The 20108-nt window shown below is 41.6% G+C and overlaps 1 protein-coding gene and 1 long non-coding RNA gene across 4 annotated transcripts in view; both read left to right on the top strand.

Moving 5' to 3' along the window:
- Positions 1-5876: 5876 nt before the first annotated feature.
- On the top strand, positions 5877-9808 carry LOC147359104 (uncharacterized). The gene is made up of 3 exons (XR_015140529.1): positions 5877-5986; positions 7700-8049; positions 8584-9808. It is a non-coding gene; the product is annotated as an uncharacterized LOC147359104 (long non-coding RNA).
- A 2441-nt stretch (positions 9809-12249) lies between these two features.
- STK3 (serine/threonine kinase 3) overlaps positions 12250-20108 on the top strand; it is a 309842-nt gene continuing 301983 nt past the window's right edge. For all 3 annotated transcript variants that reach the window (XM_086336068.1, XM_086336067.1, XM_086336066.1), the window contains exon 1: positions 12250-12458. In XM_086336068.1, coding sequence (XP_086192194.1) covers positions 12433-12458 — 26 coding nt within the window. In that variant the 5' untranslated portion in view covers positions 12250-12432. The remainder of the gene's footprint in view (positions 12459-20108) is intronic.

The following is a 20108-nucleotide window of genomic DNA, read 5'->3' as shown; positions in this document are numbered from 1 at the left end:
TTGTGACGCATGGACTGTGGTCTGCCAGGCTCCTCTGTCCATGGGGATTCTCTAGGCAAGAAGACTGGAGTGGGTCGCCATGCCCATATCTCATTACATTTAGCCCTTATGTCTCCTTAGCCTAGTCTGGTCTGTGACGGTTTTTCAGACTTGTTTTTGATGATTATCTTGACAGTTTTGAGGAGTAATGGTCAGATGCTTTGTATAATGAACCTCAGGTGGGATTTGTCTGATGTTTTCCTTACAATGAGACTAGGATTTTGTGTTTCGGGGAGGAAGACCACAGAGGTAATGTGCCCTTCTCATCACATCATATCAACAGTACATACAACCAATGTGACCGATCACTGTTGTTATCCTTGACCACCTGGCTGAGCTTGTGTTCCCCTACTGAGAAGTTAACTTTCTTCCCTTTTAACCCTGTAGTCTTTGGAGGGAAACCACTGTGTGCAGCTTGTCCTTATAGTGTGAGGAGTTCTGCCCTGCTTCCTTGAGTGTAGAGCATCCTGTTTGTCTTTTTTTAACCAGCTGGATCTTTGATGAATTTGGAATTTATTCTGATACATTGCCCTAGTGGATACTGAGTCTTTCTTTCTTTCTTCTTTTGTGTAATAGGCATTTCTTGCATTTAGGGTGATTATAGTGGAAACTGACACCATCCGTAGCTCTAAATGGCAATCCACTCCAGTATTCTTGCCTGGAGAATTCCATGGACAGAGGAGCCTGGTGGGCTATGGTTCATGGGGTTGCAAAGAGTTGGACATGAGTGAGCGACTAACATACATAGCTCTAAAAGGGGGTCCTACTATTTTATACCAAACAGAGAGTGCCCATCCATCTTCTCACACTGCTTTATTCAGATAATCCAATTATCTGTTCAGGCATAAGTCAAATCATTGCATGTTAGGAAACAGGCCAGGCTAACAGCTTGAGCCAAAGAGACAGGAAGGGAGTTTGTGGAAGCACTTTGGAAAAGGAAGTTTCTCCTTTTAGTTTCCATAAAGGGCATTCCTCTTTCCAAAAAGGGCAGTCTGGTAGGCAGATTTGAAGTTTGAACCTTGGGCGGTCATTTAGCCTTAAAATGAAGCTGACATTGCAGAAGTTAAAACCCAGAGATGGAAAAAGAAGACAAAAAACAAATTAAACAAAACCTCCCAGTGTCTTTCATGTCACTACTGAGCCACTAAATCAAAGCAACCCTACAGTCTGCTCTATTTCTGGGTCTTCCAGTTAAATGAACCCTTTGTTGTATAAGGCAGTTTGGGTTAGGTCTTCAAATACTTGCAATATAAAGAAGCCTGATACAGGGGTATATCAACAGAGATTTAACCTTATTTATTTATTTTTTCAAATAGATTATCAGTTATGCTCCTACAATTTATTGACTAGTTCATTCTTTCCTCTGTGATGTGAAATGTCACTTTATCATAAACATTTCCACATAAAAATGATTCTGTTCTAAGCTCAGTATTCATCACATATATTAATTTAGCTGTTTCTGAATTAATACCATGCCATTGTAATTACTACAATTTTATTTTATGTTTTGCCATCTGCATGGGCAAACCTTTCTTCATTATTCTTCTCCCCACCCTCCCCCCAAGTTTATGAGCTCTTTTTATGTATTTTCTCTTCTCTTTGAACTTGAGAGTTAGTTTGTTCAATTAAAAAAGTCTCAAGATTAAAAAAAGCTGTGTGTTCAGTGGGTTAGTCGTGTCCGTCTCTTTGCAACCCTATGGACGGCAGCCCGCCAGGCCCCTCTGTCCATGGAATTTTCCAGGCAAGAATACTGGGGTGGGTTTCCATTTCCTCCTCCAGGGGATCTTCCAACCCAGGGGTGGAAGCAGAGTCTCTTGTGTCTTCTGCATTGCAGGTGGATTCTTTACTGCTGAGCCACTGGGGAAGCCCATAAAAAACACTGGGATTGTTTTAAATTTACAGATTAAATCTGGAGGTGACTGTGACCCTGGCCAACACCTTGATCACAGTCTTTTGAGAGACCCTAGGCAGAAGGGTGGGTCCTGCTAAGCTGCGCCTGGGTTCCTCTCACATACAATCTACGAAATAATAATGGAGTAATTTGTTATGTAGCAATAGGTAACTAATACAGTCAGAAATTTATAAGTTAGGTTTATCTATGTTTTCAATGCTCTCATTCTTTTTTTTTTTTTTAATTAATTAATTTTGCTCCTCTGAATCTTAGTTGTGGTATGTGGGATCTAGTTCCCTGGCCAGGGATTGAACCTAGGACCCCTGCACTGGAAGTGCAGAGTTTTAACCAGTGGACCACCAGAGGAATCCCTCAGTGCTCTTACTGTTGAATGACATTTTAAAAGATATTTTCAGTTTACCAAGTATAAATCTGTGGTATTCAGAAGATTCTCTCTTATTCTTCTCCACTTCATTTGTGGCTAAATATAAAGAGATAATCCACCTTTGTCAGCAGTGACTTATTAGCAAGGTACCCTTAGGGAAATATTTCCTAATACCTTTATTCCAAAAGAGATGATAAAAACCATGGTCATCTTAACCTCTTTCTCAGTGAACACTGAAATTGAAATCATAGTTTAAATGCTTGAGGGAAATTAGCCATGTAAAAGTATTCCGTAGGTAATTATTGTAAAATGATTACTTCATTAAGCAAAAAATTACCTCTTGTAAGAGAATCATTCCCTTTGGAAAGAAATTCAAAAGTAGGAGCAAGGTAAAACTTTTAATGGGAAAACGCTGTAGTTTCAGGGTGGGGGCCATACCTCATTGTCTGTGCTCGGTGACTTAATAAGTAAGTGTTGATTGAAAGAATGTTTGATAGGGACAAAAATAGAAGGCTGAGTGTTCACAGTCTTTATCCCTCCTGATTCCCTGGCCCCCTTAAGGGAAGGGTCCTTCATTTCTTGTCTCCCAGAACTATGTTGTGCTGACTAGAAGAGCTATGGAATCAAGAAAAGGAGTCAAATTATTCTCTGCAGGGTAGAGCTTGAAGTGACAGCAAAAGGAAGGAGAGGAAGGGTGAATGAGTATAACAGACTTAGGGCTTCCCTGGTGGCTCAATAGAAAACAATCAGCCTGCCAATGCAAGAGACGTGGGTTTGATCCCTGAGTTGGAAAGAACCCCTGGAGTAGGAAATGGCAATCCACTCCAGTATTCTTGCCTGGAAAATCCCATGAACAGAGTAGCCTGGTGGGCTACAGTCCATGGGGCCTTACCAGAGTCAGACACGACTCAGGGACTAAACAACAACCACGTGGAAGTTTAGGGAGAAAGCCAGGTGAAGAAGGTGTTTAGGAAGCTGCGCTTTGTTAATATGCCATGTGATTCCTTCCTCGGCATGTCCGTGAGACTGTTCCTGAAAACCTACATCTTTCCAACTTTGTGAAGTTGGATTTGAGTTCGATTTTGAATGTATCACATGCTAGGATTGGCTTCAGGGTGGCTCAGTTTTATCACAAATTCTGTGTAAGTCTCATTGTCCGGTTTCCCAACAGTGTTTACTGCTTGCTGTCACCACTGCATATCTGTGTAGGAGGAGTCTTCTAGCTTCCCTGGCCTACAAGGAAGTAAACAAGTTTTCTTTTTTCTTCATTTGATCAAGGCAAATTGGAAATTATTTGGAAACCATAGGCCGGAATAAAAAGAAATTTAAAGAAGCAAAAATAAAAAAGAGAAATTGTGAAAGCATAGCACTGATTAGTTCATTGAGAAGAAGTCCCTCATATTAATGTAACTAAAGGTTGACTGTGGAAAGGGTTTAAGTTGTGGAGTTTACCAGGTTGTATTGATCTGTTTCTTTTCCTTCACTTTGTCTCCGTGTGTAGTATCTTAATCCATCATTGCTGTGTTTTTGAGAGATCTTTAGCTTGTTGAATTTATATTTGTATATAACAGAAGCTGATTTTCACCTTATAGTGGATGTATAAGGAGGGTGGGTTTTGTAAAATGGAAGGCATTTTTGTTTTGCTGAGCTCCAGCCCTCATTAATTTGAACTACACACCTTTCTGAATGACAGAAATTAGATAGTTTATTACATACTCAGTTGAGCCATTATTTTACTCGTATGACTATATATTCTATATTTTCAACCAAACCATATTCTTGGAGAGCAAGGGCTGTATTTTCCTTAGTTTCCCCCTATAGGTCCTACATATTGTGTTTACATAAAGCTACTATAGATAGATGGGTCTCAAAGTGTAATCTGGGTAAATTTGAGGGTACCTGAGAGACTTTCAGTGGGTCAGTAAAGTCAAACTATTTTAAAAACAATACAAAAATATTATTTGCCTTTTTTCACTCTCATTCCCTTGTGAGTGTGCAGTGGAAGTTCTCGAATGCTACATGACAGTGATGATGTCATTGCTCTAATGGCTCATGGAAAGTGTACTTGTGTACCCATGCGTTTTAAAAATGTCTCAGTTTTAAATTCTAGTATCAATAGATGTAACTCCAATAAACAAAGGCTGTTTAAGTTTCTCCACAATTTTTGAGAGTGGAGAGCAAAATGAGCCTGAGACCAAAAAATCTGAGAACTGCTTGTGTAGATAATTACATGCTAGACTGAAAATGGAATCAGTCTTATCTTATTTATCTTTTTTTTTCCCCTGAGTTTACAGTGGGGACTGAGATTCTTTGCTATTATGCTCTGTATGCGTCAAGGTCCAACCTTATACAGAAACTCTTATACAGAGAGCACACAGTTATTTGAATAGAGAATGTGTAATAGAAAGAATTATTAACTATAAGAGGGGATTGGAATAACAAGGGATTGGCTAGTAAGAAGTACAGAGAGCTCTGAAGAGTGTAGGAATAGCAGTAATCAGGAGCAGTACCTTGGGGGCTGAGATGGAGCCCCTGAAGAAGAAGAGGCCCCCCACGTTGAGAGGCAGGCCTTGTTGGAGAGAGCACAGCTATGCCTCACCGAATGGCAGAGAAGTTGTTTTGGTGCCATGCTAGTGGAACTTGCTGAAAATCTGCCCTCTGGAATTTTCTGAAAAAAGGCTGCTGGAGGAACAAGCCATAGTGAGGTGTCTTGCTGGAGGCACTCTGCAGAAAAAGTGCCTCAGGGAGGGAGCAGTTATGATGGAGAGGGAAATCTTTGGGCACCTAGTGCTGCTGCCTCCGTGGAGAAACAGGAACCAAGCGCTGGAAACATGGCATGTCCTGCAGGACCCAGGGGAGCTGTCCCTCCTCTACCCTGGTGCTGGAGCCACAGGAACATACACCAACCAGGAACGAAGACTTCTTTTGTAACGCCTCCCCATGGTCCTCCAGTGACAAAGCTTCATTTGTCTTACGACCTGATGAAGAAAAGGGCTTCCCAGGTGGTGCTAGTGGTAAAGAACCTTTCTACCAATGCAGGAGACATGGCGACCCACTCCAGTATTCTTGCCTGGAGAATCCCATGGACAGAGGAGCCTGGCGGGCTACAGTCCATAGAGATGCAAAGAGTTGGACACGACTGAAGTGACTTAGCATGCATGCACTGATAGAGAAAACTATTTAAAGGCAGAGCAGGCAATGATGGATAAATTTGGAACTGAGAGGAAATAAAATGATAAATGGCACACTCACTTTCACTTAAGATGTGGTTTATAAATTATCTATATCTCCTAATATTCTTGATGTTTTCTTTGTGTGGAAGTCTATTCATCGACTCAGTAAACATTTATTCAGTGACTGTCACATTCTGCTGCTGCTGCTGCTAAGTCACGTCAGTCATGTCTGACTCTGTGCGACCCCACAGACGGCAGCCCACCAGGCTTCTCTGTCTATGGGATTCTCCAGGCAAGAATACTGGAGTGGGTCGCCAGTGCCTTCTCTGCTGTCACATTCTACGTACTTATTTTTAGCAGATTCCTCCATCCTTTGTTAATATAGAGTCTCAATTTTGTTCTTTCATGCTCCTCCTTGCCATAAGCTTCTGGGAAGGCTGGTCCCAGCCTCAGCTCAAAGCCCAGCCCCATGGAATGAGTTGCAATTGGTCTACACAGGTATTTATCTATTTATTTGGCTGCACTGGGTCTTAGCTACAGCATGTGGGATCTAGTTGCTTGACCAGGGATTGAACTTGGGCCCCCTGCATTGGGAGTGTGGCACCTTAGCCACTGGACCCCCAGGGAAGTCCCTACACAGGTTTTGTGACACCATTTCTCACAAATAGTTCTGTGGCATACTTCTGGCCAACAGGATATGAAGGAGAACCTGCAGGAGGGTTTTTAGAATAGACTTTTCCACCATCTTAAAAGTGGTATTCAGAAAGACATAACTTTCTGTTGATGGACACTGTCATGTCTCCATGTGATGCTTGAACTACTGTGGACATTATCTGAGGGGAGAAGATAGCCTGAGGAAGACCCTACAGTGCATGGTAGGGCAGGAAACAGAAGAAAATCAAAGAATTACTCAAACCTAGTAACACCATTGGAGAAGGCAATGGCACCCACTCTGGTACTCTTGCCTGGCAAATCCCATGGACAGAGGAGCCTGGTAGGCTGCAGTCCTTGTGGTCGCTAGGAGTCGGACATGACTGAGCGACTTCACTTTCACTTTTCACTTTCAGGCTTTGGAGAAGGAAATGGCAACCCACTCCAGTATTCTTGCCTGGAGAATGCCAGGGATGGGGGAGCCTGGTGGGCTGCCGTCTCTGGGGTCGCACAGAGTCAGACACGACTGAAGTGACTTAGCAGCAGCAGCAGCAGCAGGAACACCATCTCTAGGCTTCTTGTTTTAAAAGTCATTTTGAGTTGTTGCTTATATTTAACCGACACTAGACATTTGTTATGACAAGTATGGATAAGTTATTGGGGAATAAGTGAAATAAATGAAATAAAATTTGATTGCTACGATAAAAAAGGATAGTGGTTGAATTCAAATGCAACATGCTAGTTTCAGACTAACTATAACATTAAATTAGAAAAGAGAAAACAGATCTTGAGAAAATGCTTTGTAAAGCTGTCTCTTGGAACACTTCCTTGCAAATAAAAACGTTACATAATATATTTGAGTGGAGCATTCTTTTTGTCCCAAACTCTTCCTGGTAAGAAAGTTTAACAGTTGTTAATTAGTATTATTTTTCACATAAATATAAAATTGAGAAAAAGAGTAATATAAACTTGTAGTTTCAGTCAATAGTAGCAACCAGTATGGCAAGGACAAATTAAAAAAAAATTTTTTAATTATTTTTTAATTGAAGGATAATTGCTTTACAGAATTTTGTTTTTACATTGTTTAATTTACAGAATTTTCTGTCAAACATCAACATGAATCAGTTATAGGTATACATACGTCCCCTCCCTCTTAAAAATATTTTTCTATCTGTAAAACATGGCTGCTGCTGCTGCTAAGTCGCTTCAGTCGTGTCCGACTCTGTGCGACCCCATAGACGGCAGCCCACTAGACTCCTCTGTCCCTGTGATTCTCCAGGCAAGAATATTGGAGTGGGTTGCCATTTCCTGCTCCAATGCAGGAAAGTGAAAAGTGAAAGTGAAGTCGCTCAGTCGTGTCCGACTCTTAGTGACCCCATGGACTGCAGCCTACCAGACTCCTCTGCCCATGGGATTTTCCAGGCAAGAGTACTGGAGTGGGGTGCCATCGCCTTCTTCGGTAAAACATGGCACTGTATGTATTCAGTGACAAGAAATGCACTTTCGTTATTCAAAGGAACTGGGTTCCAAATTGAAGCTTTCACTCCCCTTTTCTCTTAGAGCAGGGGTCTCAACACGATACAGGCCCATGGCCTGTTAGGAACCGGACCGCACGACAGGAGGGGAGCGGCAGGTGTGCGAGCCAAGCCTCATCTGTACTTAGAGCCACTCCTCAGGGCTCACATTCCCGCCTGAGCTCTGGCAGGTCGGTGGCGGCATCAGATTCTTGCCGGAGCTTGAACTCTTCTGTCAGCTGCGCATGCGAGGGATCTAAGTGGCGAGCTTTTTATGAAAACCATCCAGAAACCGTCCCTCCCCGCTCCGTGGAAAAATTTCGTCTTCCATGAAACCAGTCCCTGATGCCAAAAGCTTCGGCACCCCTTTCTTAGAGCACTTAGTTGGGAATTCTGGTGAGTTGTTTACTAGCATAATTAAAGTATATACTTAATTTTGATTCCAGTTGGAAGCAGAAACAAATTATGCTGCTTTCACAGTTAAGTGAAGCTGAGCGAACCTTATCTAAATCTGAAATTTTCCGACAACTTTCATCTGTTCATGAACGCTGCTGCCTCGTATTTGCAGGTTGAATGATGATTTCTATGCTTTCCTTCTTGGAATCTTCAGACTGACTTTCCACAGACAAAACAGAGACTTGAGGCAATTTTCTTTTTCTTTTTTTTCTGAGTAATTCAGGAGAAAAACAATTCCTTTTATTCACTAATAAAGAACATGCCAGTCACACTGGCCTTAGGCCTTAGTACTTACTGTTGTTCCCTTGGCCTCACCCTTCTTCTCCGACAGCAATCTCCGAGGTTCTCCCTGCACTTCCTCTTCAGTCACCCTCTCATTAAGGCCTTTCCTGGTTGCTGTTTCTAAATTTCATGCTTTCCCTCCACTTTATATTCCCTTTCCCCATTTTATTTTTCTTTCTTACCCGTTTTCAGATGTACAAGCTGGATTTGGAAAAGGCAGAGGAACCAGAGATCAAATTGCCAACATCCATTGGATTATAGAAAAAGCAAGAGAATTCCAGAAAAACATCTACTTCTGCCTCATTAACTATGGTAAAGTCTTTGACTGTGTGGATCATAACAAACTGTGGAAAATTCTTAAAGAGATGGGAATACCAGACCACCTTATTTGCTTCCTAAGAAACCTATATTCAGGTCAAGAAGAAACAGAACCAGACGTGAAACAATGGACTGGTTCAAAACTGGGAAAGGAGTACATCAAGGCTGTATATTACCATCCTGCTTATTTAACTTCTATGCAGAGTACATCATGCGAAATGCTGGGCTGGATGAAGCACAAGCTGGAATCAAGATTGCTGGGAGAAATATCAATAATAATCTCAGATAGACAGATGATACCACCCTTATGGCCGAAAACAAAGAGGAACTAAAGAGCCTCTTGATGAAGGTGGAAGAAAAGAGTGAAAAAAGTTGGCTTAAAACTCAACATTCAGAAAACTAAGATCATGGCATCTGGTCCCATCACTTCATGGCAAATCGATGGGGAAACAATGGAAACAGTGACAAATTTTATTTTCTTGGGCTCCAAAATTACTGCAGATAGTGACTGCAGCCATGAAATTAAAAGACGCTTGCTCTTTGGAAGGAAATTATAACAAACCTAGACAGCATATTAAAAACCAGAGACGTCATTTTGATGATAAAAGTCCATATAGTCAAAGCCATGGCTTTTCCAGTAGTCATGTATGAATGTGGGTGCTCAAAAAGAAGGCTGAGCACCAAAGAACTGACACTTTCCAATTGTGGTGCTGGAGAAGACTCTTGAGATGCAAGAAGATCAAACCAGTCAATCCTAAAGGAAATCAACCCTGAATATTCACTGGAAGGACTGATGCTGAAGCGGAAGCTCCAATACTTTGGTCGCTTGATGCGAAAAGCTGACTCATTGGAAAAGACCCTGATGCTGGGAAAGATTGAAGGCAGGAGGAGGGGACGACAGAGGATGAGATGGCCAGATGGCATCACCAATTCAGTGGACATGAATTTGAGAAAGCTCCAGGTGAAGGACAGGGAAGCTTGCTGTGCTGCAGTCTATGGGGTCACAAAGAATCAGACACGACTGAGTGACTGAACAACAACATTATTGATTAGTTACTTGTCTTATTGTGTTTCCCTAATGTAAACCTCACAAGGGCAAGAATTTTTGTCTGTTTTCTTTACTGTTGTATCCCCAGCACTGCGAACAGTGCCTGCATACATAGTTCAGTTCAGTTGCTCAGTCATGTCCAACTCTTTGCGACCCCATCGACCGCAGCACGCCACGACTCCCTGTCCATCACCAACTCCCGGAGTTTACTCAAACTCATGTCCATTGAATCGGTTATGCCATCCAACCATCTTATTCTCTGTCATCCCCTTCTCCTCCTGCCTTCAATCTTTCCCAGTATTAGCATCTTTTCAAATGAATCGGTTTTTTGCATCAAGTGGCCAAAGTATTAGAGTGTCAGCTTCAACATCAGTCCTTCCAATGAACATTTAGGACTGATTTCCTTTAGGATGGACTGGTTGGATCTCCTTGCTGTCCAAGGGACTCTCAAGAGTCTTCTCCAATACTACAGTTCAAAAGCATCAGTTTTTCATTGCTCAACTTTCTTTATAGTCCAAATCTCAATCACATCCATACATGACTACTGGTAAATCCATAGCCTTGACTAGATGGACCTTTATTGGTAAAGTAATGTCTCTGCTTTTTAATATGCTGTCTAGATTGATCATAACTTTTCTTCCAAGGAATAAGTGTCTCAGCATCTGCAGTGACTTTGGAGCCCCCCAAAATAAAGTCAGCCACTGTTTCCCCATCTATTTTCCATGAAGTGATGGGACCGGATGCTATGATCTTAGTTTTCTGAATGTTGAGCTTTAAGCCAACTTTTTCACTCCCCTCTTTCTTTCATCAGGAGGCTCTTTAGTTCTTCTTTACTTTCTGCCATAAGAGCTCAGTAAATATTTATCACCTAGCTTACAGTGGGATAAGGCATGGCTTTGGAGTTTTAAAGGCATGATTTAGAATGCAGTTTTTCTATTGGGTCTAGTTTAACTCCCTCCACCTATTTGAACCTGTTTCTTCACCTAAATAACCACCTAACATGGCAGTTTTAAGGGTTTAATGAGATAACATAAGCCAAATGTCTGATCCCATTGGGGTCATACAATAATTGTTAGCCCCCTGTTTTTCAAACCAAGGAGAGACCTCAGAGATTTGTTTTCTGATACTATTCCTCCTCATTCTACAAAACTTCTTTATGGGTGTCTCAACTAGGGTTCCAACAGGAAATGCTTTTGAAGGTGCACTGAAATTCAGGTTATATGAGGAGGGCTGAGGTCTAGGGGAATGTAGAGAATAGAGGCATCAGAGACTCGCAGGGCAGTTGCCACCCCCTGGCCTGAAGGGACTAGCAGTGTTGGGGATGAGGATGTCAGTGAGGGACGGAATGAGGTAATTTCAAAGGCTCTTCCTAGCTTTGACATCTTAACAATTGTCTTGTTACTTCTGAACTGTTAGTCTGTGGCTCTTCAATAAATGGAAATAAGTATACATTCTGTAGTAATCTCTTTTGTTCACAAATTTTGACTTTCAGTTTCAACAGCAAATGATCTTAATGCACTTAAAATCACTAAATTTAGGGGGAGAGCCTAATGGTTTGAAAATAAATCATCTAAGTTTATTACATAGCAAAACTGAAAATAACGCAAAAAGACCCTAACCTGTTAATAGACAAGTGTGATTTGAATTATGTTCACAACATTCTTTGCTCTAAACCTCAAAAAGCTCTGTGACTCTACATCTTGACAACTTCTGACAAAACAAGCAAATGACATACACAGCAGCTGTGTATGGTCGTAAGAAAAGTTATCTATAGATGAAATTTAGGGTTAAATGGTACACACGCAATATGGGTGCACAAAGGGGCCTAATTACCATGGGGTAAGGTCCTTGGGGACAGGTTGGGAGGAGGGGCGGCAAGAGGGACGGAAACAAACCGTTAGGAGGACTTTTCTAGGGACTCATAATTTGTGATAGTTTTGCTAGGCTACCTAACTGAACAGCCGGCAAGGCCACACTGAATCTAGTGCATGAGAGCTCTGACTGCAGTTAATTTTCTTTTTAATTAGACATGATCCATAAGCATCCCGAGGCCCAGGGGCTGGCTGGGGGAAGACATAACCAATAATCATGAGAACTAGAGAGGGAAGCGTTGGCAGTTAGCAGTACTTCAAAAGGTTGCTTCAAGATGTTTGGAAAGGTATCCTTGGGAAATCCAGAGAAACGAGTCAAATCAGATAGGGTCAAAAGCAGTGAAGGCGAGTGAGGAGCGGCAGCTTCGGGCCACTGGAAAAGAACGTGCCCCAGGCCAGCCGAGATTGGCTCTGGGTCCAGACTAGGCCTCAGCTTCTCGCCCTTCCACTCCGGGTTTCTTTCCTCCCCACTCCTGCACCAGGGCCGGCCCTGTCCTGCGCCCCGGCCCCAGCGCCTGGCCCCGCCCACCCCTCCGCGGCCCCCGGCCGGCTCCGCCCACCCTCCCCCCGCCGGCCCCGCCTACCCTCCCCCTGCTGGGGCCGGCGGCCGAGGGGCGGGGCGGGCCGGGAGGAGCCCCGCTCGGCCTGCGGGCGGGGGATCCGCCGCGGAGTTACGGGAAAGTTGGTTCGAGTTCCTGGAGTTTCCTGCTGCGGCTCTCCGGGCTCGGCCGGCTGGTGCCCCGGCCCTCTGCCCGCCTCCCGCCTTCGCCGCCCACCTGGTCCCTCCTTCTGCGCCTGGCCGCCATGGAGCAGCCGCCAGCGCCCAAGAGGTAAACGAACGCGGGGCGCGAGGAGCAGGAGGGAGGCGGCGCCGCCGGCCGCGGGGCGGGGGCGGCTAGGCCGGGCGGGACCGCGATCCCCTTTCCGCGACTGCCGGGCCCCGAGCCGGGCGCGCCGGGGGTCGCAGGGCGGGTCCTAGCGCCCGGCCGCGCCTGTCGGTGGGTGAGGCGGGGCCGGAGGGGAGGCCGAGCCTCGAGTCCCCGGCGACTCGCCGGGCCTGGCGCGCGCGGGGAGAGTCGGTGGGCAGCGCGGGGCGCCCCGCGGCTGGACTCCGGGGAAGGGCGCGGTTCTCCCTCGTGTCAGGTTCAGCATCTGGGAGACGTAAAACTAGGAAATTACTGGGCTTTGTACAACCATCTAGGCTTTCTTGTCAAATGTTTTCCAGAATGTTGCCCACCCCCCACCATTTTTTTTTTTTAAGAAAGCGGGTTGTTTATTTACAGTTCAAGGAATATTAATAGCTAGACAGTCTGTAAAACTTAACTGTGCAAATGCTGCACTAACAGGTGTTCCTCGCCCCTTACTCTGCAAGTTCAAAGTATTTATGGATGCAGGACAGTAGGAGTCTTAAATTAGAACCCCTCCCCCATATGAGAGAGAGAGAGAGAGAGAGTGTGTGTGTGTATGTATGTATAGGTTTGTTTTTCTTTTAGCATGTAAAAATAGTGATGCTTTGGTATTTACTGTTCGTTAATATTCTCTGGTATATTGGAAAAGTAGCAGTACACGCTAGATAGTTTTGAACTTGAATTTGAAATGGTCTTGAAAAGCTAAATCAAGGCTGTCCATTGATGCAAATTGGTAATGTGTATTTCAAAGAGTGAATCAGTTGATTGATGTTGGATAAAGCATTTCACTTCGATCTTTCATTTTTAATTTGTAAAATAAGGGTACCAGTCTTTCTCCCAGATAGTGCTGTTGTGAAGAGTGAAGAGTTTTGATAGCTAGAGATCTTTAGATGAAAGGCAGTATATTCAAGAATATGGAATAATTGCAAAGGTAGGAACTTGATGACCTATTGTGAATTGTGTGACAAGACATGTGAGCCTTGAAGCCTGGGAACCATCTGTTCAGGTGAAAAAGTAGGGTTGTTGGGGAGTTTCCAAAAGAGACCTGCTGTTGGAGCCCTTGATAAATTCTTCTCTGGCATTTTAAAATATCCCAATTCTAATATTGATTTGGTACTCAGTTTTAATACTGTAACAAAAACTGGAACCAGTTTTCCCCCCATTTTGTTTTGGAAGGACTGTAAAGGGTACCTCTGAGATCCTACAGTAAGGCCAAGTTGAATGACTGAATTGAAGGAGAAACTCTCTCTGTTGATGAGCTCTACGCCAAGTTATGAGAGTTTCACTGTAGATGTAAGAGCGAACCCCTGCCCTCACAGGGACAGTAGAGAACCTGGAGGGGTTGGGGGAGGGGTGGTGGTGTGTACCACCATCCGGTGATGACATACTTTTCAAAGTGGTTGGTTGCACGTTTAAGAGACTTAATTTTAGCTCTCTTCAGAGAGACATGTTCATCCAGGAAGGCATTTCTGAAGCACAAAAGATATGTGACAAATCCCATATGTTTGAATGTCTCTTAAAGATTTTTTTCATAGCGTTTTCTTTTCCATCCTATTGTTGAATCCTTAAAGCAACCCCATTGAGTAGGTTGGATTATACACATTAATCCTGTTTTATAAGATGAGGACACTAAGAGGGTTCACCACATGGAGGGCTATGACAGAGAGAACTGACAGTGAATTTTTGTGTTGCGCCTCTTAATGATTGCCCTCTAATAATGAAATGAAGCTACCATTTTTTTTTTTTTGAGATCTTAACTATTTGCCAAGAATTTTGTATGTGCATTCTTTTACTTCATTGTCTCAAGGAATAGGAATCCTGGCTCTGCAACTTACTGTGCTAGTTCTGAATTTAATTTCTTCATCTGTAAAATGTGTTTTGGAGTAAATGAGGTCATATGTAGAGCACTTACAGTACAGTGCTTCATAATATGTTCAATAATGTTAGTTGTCTATATTTTCCTTATTAAATGAAACTTGGAAAGGTTAAATAACTTGGTCGGGTGGAGGAAGTGCCAGTAGAACACTTACTTCTTAATATGTTCTTAACAATTGCTTCATAATATGTTCAGTACTGTTGACTCAAGGGTTGTGTACCCACTCATTGTGTCCAGTGATGCCTCTTTTTGAAACTGAAACTCTGCTTGCTGTCTTAGCATTCCACGAGCATCTCTTTCTATAATCTTCTTGTCCCCTTTGCTTGTTCTCCTTTTAATCTCTGTAAGAATTCCACTTCGCTTGTCTGCTGTGAGTAGTTCTCCCTTAGGGTTCAGACATTATTACATGCTCACAAATGTGTTGCTGATGATCAAGTGTATATGACCCGTAGCTGCTTCTCAGTATTTTTGGTTTCTTCATGTGGATCCATTTCTTTCATTATCTTACTTAGTTTGTCACTACATCATATCAGATTTTCCATCGGAAAGTCTGTGTCCACCCCCTTTCATTCCCAGTATTACTACCCCATTCCAGGGTTTTAAGACCCTCACAGTTGATTTATAGCAGTGCCTTCCAGTTGGGCACTGTAGTTCAGTGCTCATCAAAACATTTTAACAGCAGAAGAGCTCTCTTTGGCGTAGAGGCAGAGCCCTAGGACTTGGTTCTCAGTGCCTCACCTCCCTCTGTTCCCCTTTTGGTTTCGTATGGAATCCTCTGCTGATCTATAGCAGGCTGCACTAGTTCATCCTGCACACAGCTTCTGTTCTGATTTTTTTTTTTTTTTTGGCTAAAACATCACTTCAGTCATGCTCTTCCTTTTTTTTTGCAGGGGCGGGGAGTTTGGGGCACACTCGTTGAGGTACCCAAGAGCTCCATAGCTTGGTCTCAACCTTAACCCCCAGCCTTATGTTACTTCTGCAAGCTGAATCTTTCCTTCTAAGGTCTCCCTATTGTTCTTTGTTTAGATTATAGGCTGTGGGTACTCCCAGGTTTGCCTTTGTTCATGATTTTCCCTTAGAAAAGTTTGTGTTATTTATCTATTATTTTTTTACTAGTGATCTATGTTTTAGTCAAAGTCGGCTTCATAAAGTATCTTATTTGAGTGCTTTCTAGCGTAAACTGTTTCTTTTTATTCCTATAATGATATTCATTTGAGTATCAATCTTAAGATTGTTCTTTTTTTTTTATTACAAAGTTTTAGACATCCAAAAGATAATGGGAATGAATTTAGTAAATACTTACATATCACCACTCAGCTTTAGAAATAAAATATTCCCAATATAATTGAAGCTCCCTAAGTATATCTCTTCTCATTCGCATTCCTTTCCCATCCCCTTGAGGGTTGTCACTGTTGTGAATTGGGTGTTTGTCATTCCCGTACATTTTGTCATTCCCATACATGTCTTTAAACTTTTAGTTTATATATATATATATATATAAACTGTTTTTTATATATATCTGACATAGCATCAGGCCTTGATATTAGGCCGAGCTTTGCCACTGACTTTGAAAGTTGCTTCTTTGGGTATCATTCGTCTCCTCTGGGAGTTGGAGATTCCAGTGTACAACCAGTTCTGAGAAACTAGTGCCTAGATGACCTGGAAGGCCCCTCTTACCTTCCCAATATTGATTTGCTCTCCTCAACAAGGCCCGTGTTAACATAGTGATAGGGCTGACCACATCTTTTGCCTAATTTGAGAATCAGAATGGCTTTTAGATCCCCCAGATTTCCTTAATACCTCATCACAGAGATCTTCAGATGTCTTTATTAAAATGAAGTCCCTCTGGGAAGGGATGTATCACTAACTCAATGGACATGAGTTTGAGCAAGCTCTGGGAGATGGTGAAGGACAGGGAAGCCTGGTGTGCTGCAGTCCTTGAGGTCGCAAAGAGTTGGACAAGACAGAGCAACTGAACAACAACTGGGAGAGGAAATCCACTAAATGGTTGTCAATTATCAGTATTTTGATAGATTGAGTTTATCAGATTTCTGTTTAGGGGAACTACTAGATGACAGAAAAATGACCATAGAATAGGTGAGTTTTGATAGGTAGAGAGGAAAGTGACCAAACATGGGCTCTTCTCCAGGTAGAACATTCATAGAAGGGGAGGTGGATCTCTGTGGTAGGTGGGGAACATGAGAACTCTGGTTGCTGGAGGGTACTTGTTAAAGAGAGGATAGAAATCATTGTTGGAGAAAAAACCTTTACCAGATAAGCCTGGTCCCTGATGGGTTATAGGATTGATAGTTATTTAAAGTTTAAAGTTCATTGATTAAGGTTATACTTAGAGGACAAGTTGGATTGAAATAGTGAAAATATCGGAAGGATTATGAGAAAAGAGTAAACTGCTGAAGCTCAAGATAAGAAGAGTTATTTGAGTTAAACTGGTGAAAGCTTCCAGCTTCAGTGGCAGGCAAGCACAGGAGATGTTCAAGTAGTTCAGTGGGAAAAGAATCCGGCAAACAGTGTCTCTTTACATTAACGACTTGGCTCCATAACCAAGGTTTCATAACCTGCTAAAGCATGTTTGTCCTCCCTTTGGCTTTTCTTGGTTAATTCGGGGTGGCTCCAACTCCATTAGAATGGATTTAGGCCCTGTAGATGGGAACAATCAATTGGCTCTTCCTTTCTAGAGAGGAGTATGACAGCCTCTGGAGCAGTTCTTGGTGAGCAAACTTTAGTTGTGCGTTAAGACAGGAGATAAACTCAGTCTTTTAGTCAACTCTTGACAATGATTAATTTATGCATTGTTCTTTAAGGGGCTGAGATACAGCATATATTGGCACTGAAGAATTTGTTAGGATGTAAAGAAAAAGATAAATGTATGTTAAACACAGCTAGTTTTGGAATTTGTTTTCCTGAAATAATCCCAGAAAATTTCAGTGCTCATTCCAGAAATGTGTACTAGTAAAGCTTTAAAGATAATGGGTTTAAATTGAGCACTTCTTGTTTGGTTGAATAGGGGGAAAGTGCTTAGAATTTAGTTTTTCTAGTTTCAAAAAAGTCTGTGTAGAATTAGAGGTACTGTCATTTCAGCCCATCATATATTATTATTATTATTATTTAATATTGATGATGAGACTCCAAAGCAGCAGTTTTATGAAATGAACTACGTGTAATGTTCTCTGGTATTTTTCTATTTTCTGTTCTTTTCTAGTTCTTTGAAAAGTTGCTAGTCATGACCCACCAAATTTTGATAACCTACTAACCAGTTGTGAACTACAGTTTGAGAAACCTTCATTGGTATATATAGTTGTGACAGTGAGGAAATTGATTGTGTTTCCAGCACTATTCCTGATACTTCAAAGCTTGATGATGGCATTGCCAAAGGAATCCAGAGTGGTATAATTGTAACAAGCTATATGTACAATAGAGCTATTCTTTGTAAAACAAAAAGGAGGGAGGTGAAGGAGAGAGAGGAAACCATTATTTAAAAACAACTTTATTTTGAACACTGTGTCCACGTCCCAGTTAAGGTACGGAAAAGTGGAAAATGATTATGCCTGGCATCTGACAGGGTTTATAAAGGAACATATTCCCTGGTGGCTCAGTGGTAGAGAATCCACCTGCAGTGGATGAGACGTGGGTTCGATCCCTGGGTCAGAAAGATCCCCTGGAGCAGGAAATAGCAACCCACTCCAGTATTCTTGCCTGGGAAATCCTGTGGACAGAGGAGCCTGAGGGGCTATGGTCTGTGGAGTTTCAAGAGAGTTGGACATGACTGAGCGACTAAAACAACAACAATAATACATGAAGGTTTCTTGAAGGTAAAGGCTTTTTTGCCTTGTGATGTAGAATGACCCTGTACGCTGGAAATATCCCACTGTAATTATGATAACCTCAATTTCTGACTCCATACCAGCTCCACCCTTTCTGTCTACCAGAGAGGTCTTTAGATTTTTCTTCTAAAGTGAACATTTACTCTGATAGACATTTTCTTTTTCAGTTGTCTCAAGCTTCTTGTTATGATTTCATTTGAATTGCTTCGTGTGTCCAGATTACTCTAATTTTCCAAAGCTTTTAGCTTATAGTGTAGAACAAAGATTGTATATTTGAAATGTCTTATTACAACTGTTTTTTTCTACATACAGTCTCAAGTTGCATAAATGAAAGTAACAGATATGTAAACAGACATGTATGACAGTTAAAAATAAGTCCATTGCTTGCATGCTGTGAAATTGAGGTGCAGATTACCTTGAACTTCTTAAGAGAACCTCAAAAGATATATCTTAAAACATGACTCTGTAGCAAAATGAGAATTACAGAAAGCTGTCAGTATTAGTGATAATTAATATAGGTGTACACATGTAGTACTGTGTGTGGGTTCTGAATTAGTGTGCACATGTAGCCCTGATTTAATATATAGATGTTGTGTAATACCAGACATCTTAGTAATGAGGTAAAATGGAGTAAATTTTTCGGATATGTTGTTATAAGTATTAGTATCTTGATACACAAAAAATTGGGGAAATCGTTGAGCACATATGATTTCTAAAGATGAGGTAGTTTCTTTAATTCAAAATATAAAGTGTTATTCTCTGTCCAGGTCTTTCTTTCTTTTTTTTTTTTTTGCTTTAGTGTTGCTTTCTATATCTGTTTTTTTTTTTAATTGAAGTGTAGTTAATTTATAATGTTACATTAGTTTCAAGTGTCCAGCAAAGTGGTTCAGTTATACACACACACACATACATATATTCTTTTTCAGGTTCTTTTCCATTATAGGTTATTACAAGATGCTGAGTATAGTTCTCTGTGCTGTACAGTAGATCTTTGTAGTTTACCTGTTTTATATATAGTAGTGTGCATGTTTTAATGCCAAACTCCTGATTTATCTGCCCCTCCATCCCTTTGGTAACCTGAAGTTTGTTTTCTCTGAGTCCATTTCTGTTTTGTAAATATGTTCATTTTTTTTAGATTCCACATATAAGTGATATCATATGATATTTGTCTTTCTCCATCTGACTTACTTCACTCAGTATGAGAATCTCCAGATTCATCTATGTTGCTGTGAATGGCACTGTTTCATTCTTTTTATGGCTGAGTAATGTTCCATTGAATATATGTACTGTATTTTCTTTATCTAGTCATCTGTTGATGGACATTTAGGTTGCAGATCATGTTTTCACTTTTAGAGTTTTTGGTTTTCTGAAATTGTGGGACCTAGAGTTCTGTGATTGAAAAGAAATGTAAGTTCGGATTATTTTTGTGATTTAGGTGAACTTTTTACATATTTGAAGAAATTAAAGAGAATAGGCAGTTAATTTTCTTGACTCTTTCTGTCTCTGGCCATATTATTTTTTCTGTCTGGCTGGTTGCCCCATTCTCCTGTTTCTTTTTAAAAACTGACTTTCTTTAAGACTCACCCATTATTGCTCACGGCATCAATTGGTTGTCACCCTTGAGTTCATTAATTTGCTCAGTTATTCATATCTTTAGTAATTGCTAATTAACTACCTTTCAAATGCCAGATGTACATGGTTGAATGCAACAGATGAAATCTTTGGCCTCGAACATCCACTTTAGTTGGAGCTTGAGCTGTGAGGGAGAGAAGCAGTATATATTGTTAAGGGAGATGGTGGAACCTGCTTGATAGGGTAGTTGAAGGAGGTTTCCTAAGAAGGTAGTACTTAAGC

Source organism: Bos grunniens, chromosome 14, assembly GCF_055505025.1.
Source record: "Bos grunniens cultivar Pamir isolate PY7600 chromosome 14, Bosgru_T2T1.0, whole genome shotgun sequence".
Classification (NCBI taxonomy): Eukaryota; Metazoa; Chordata; class Mammalia; order Artiodactyla; family Bovidae; genus Bos; species Bos grunniens.
The sequence above is the reverse complement of the archived record's forward strand: the minus strand, read 5'-3'. Positions and strand labels throughout refer to the sequence as shown.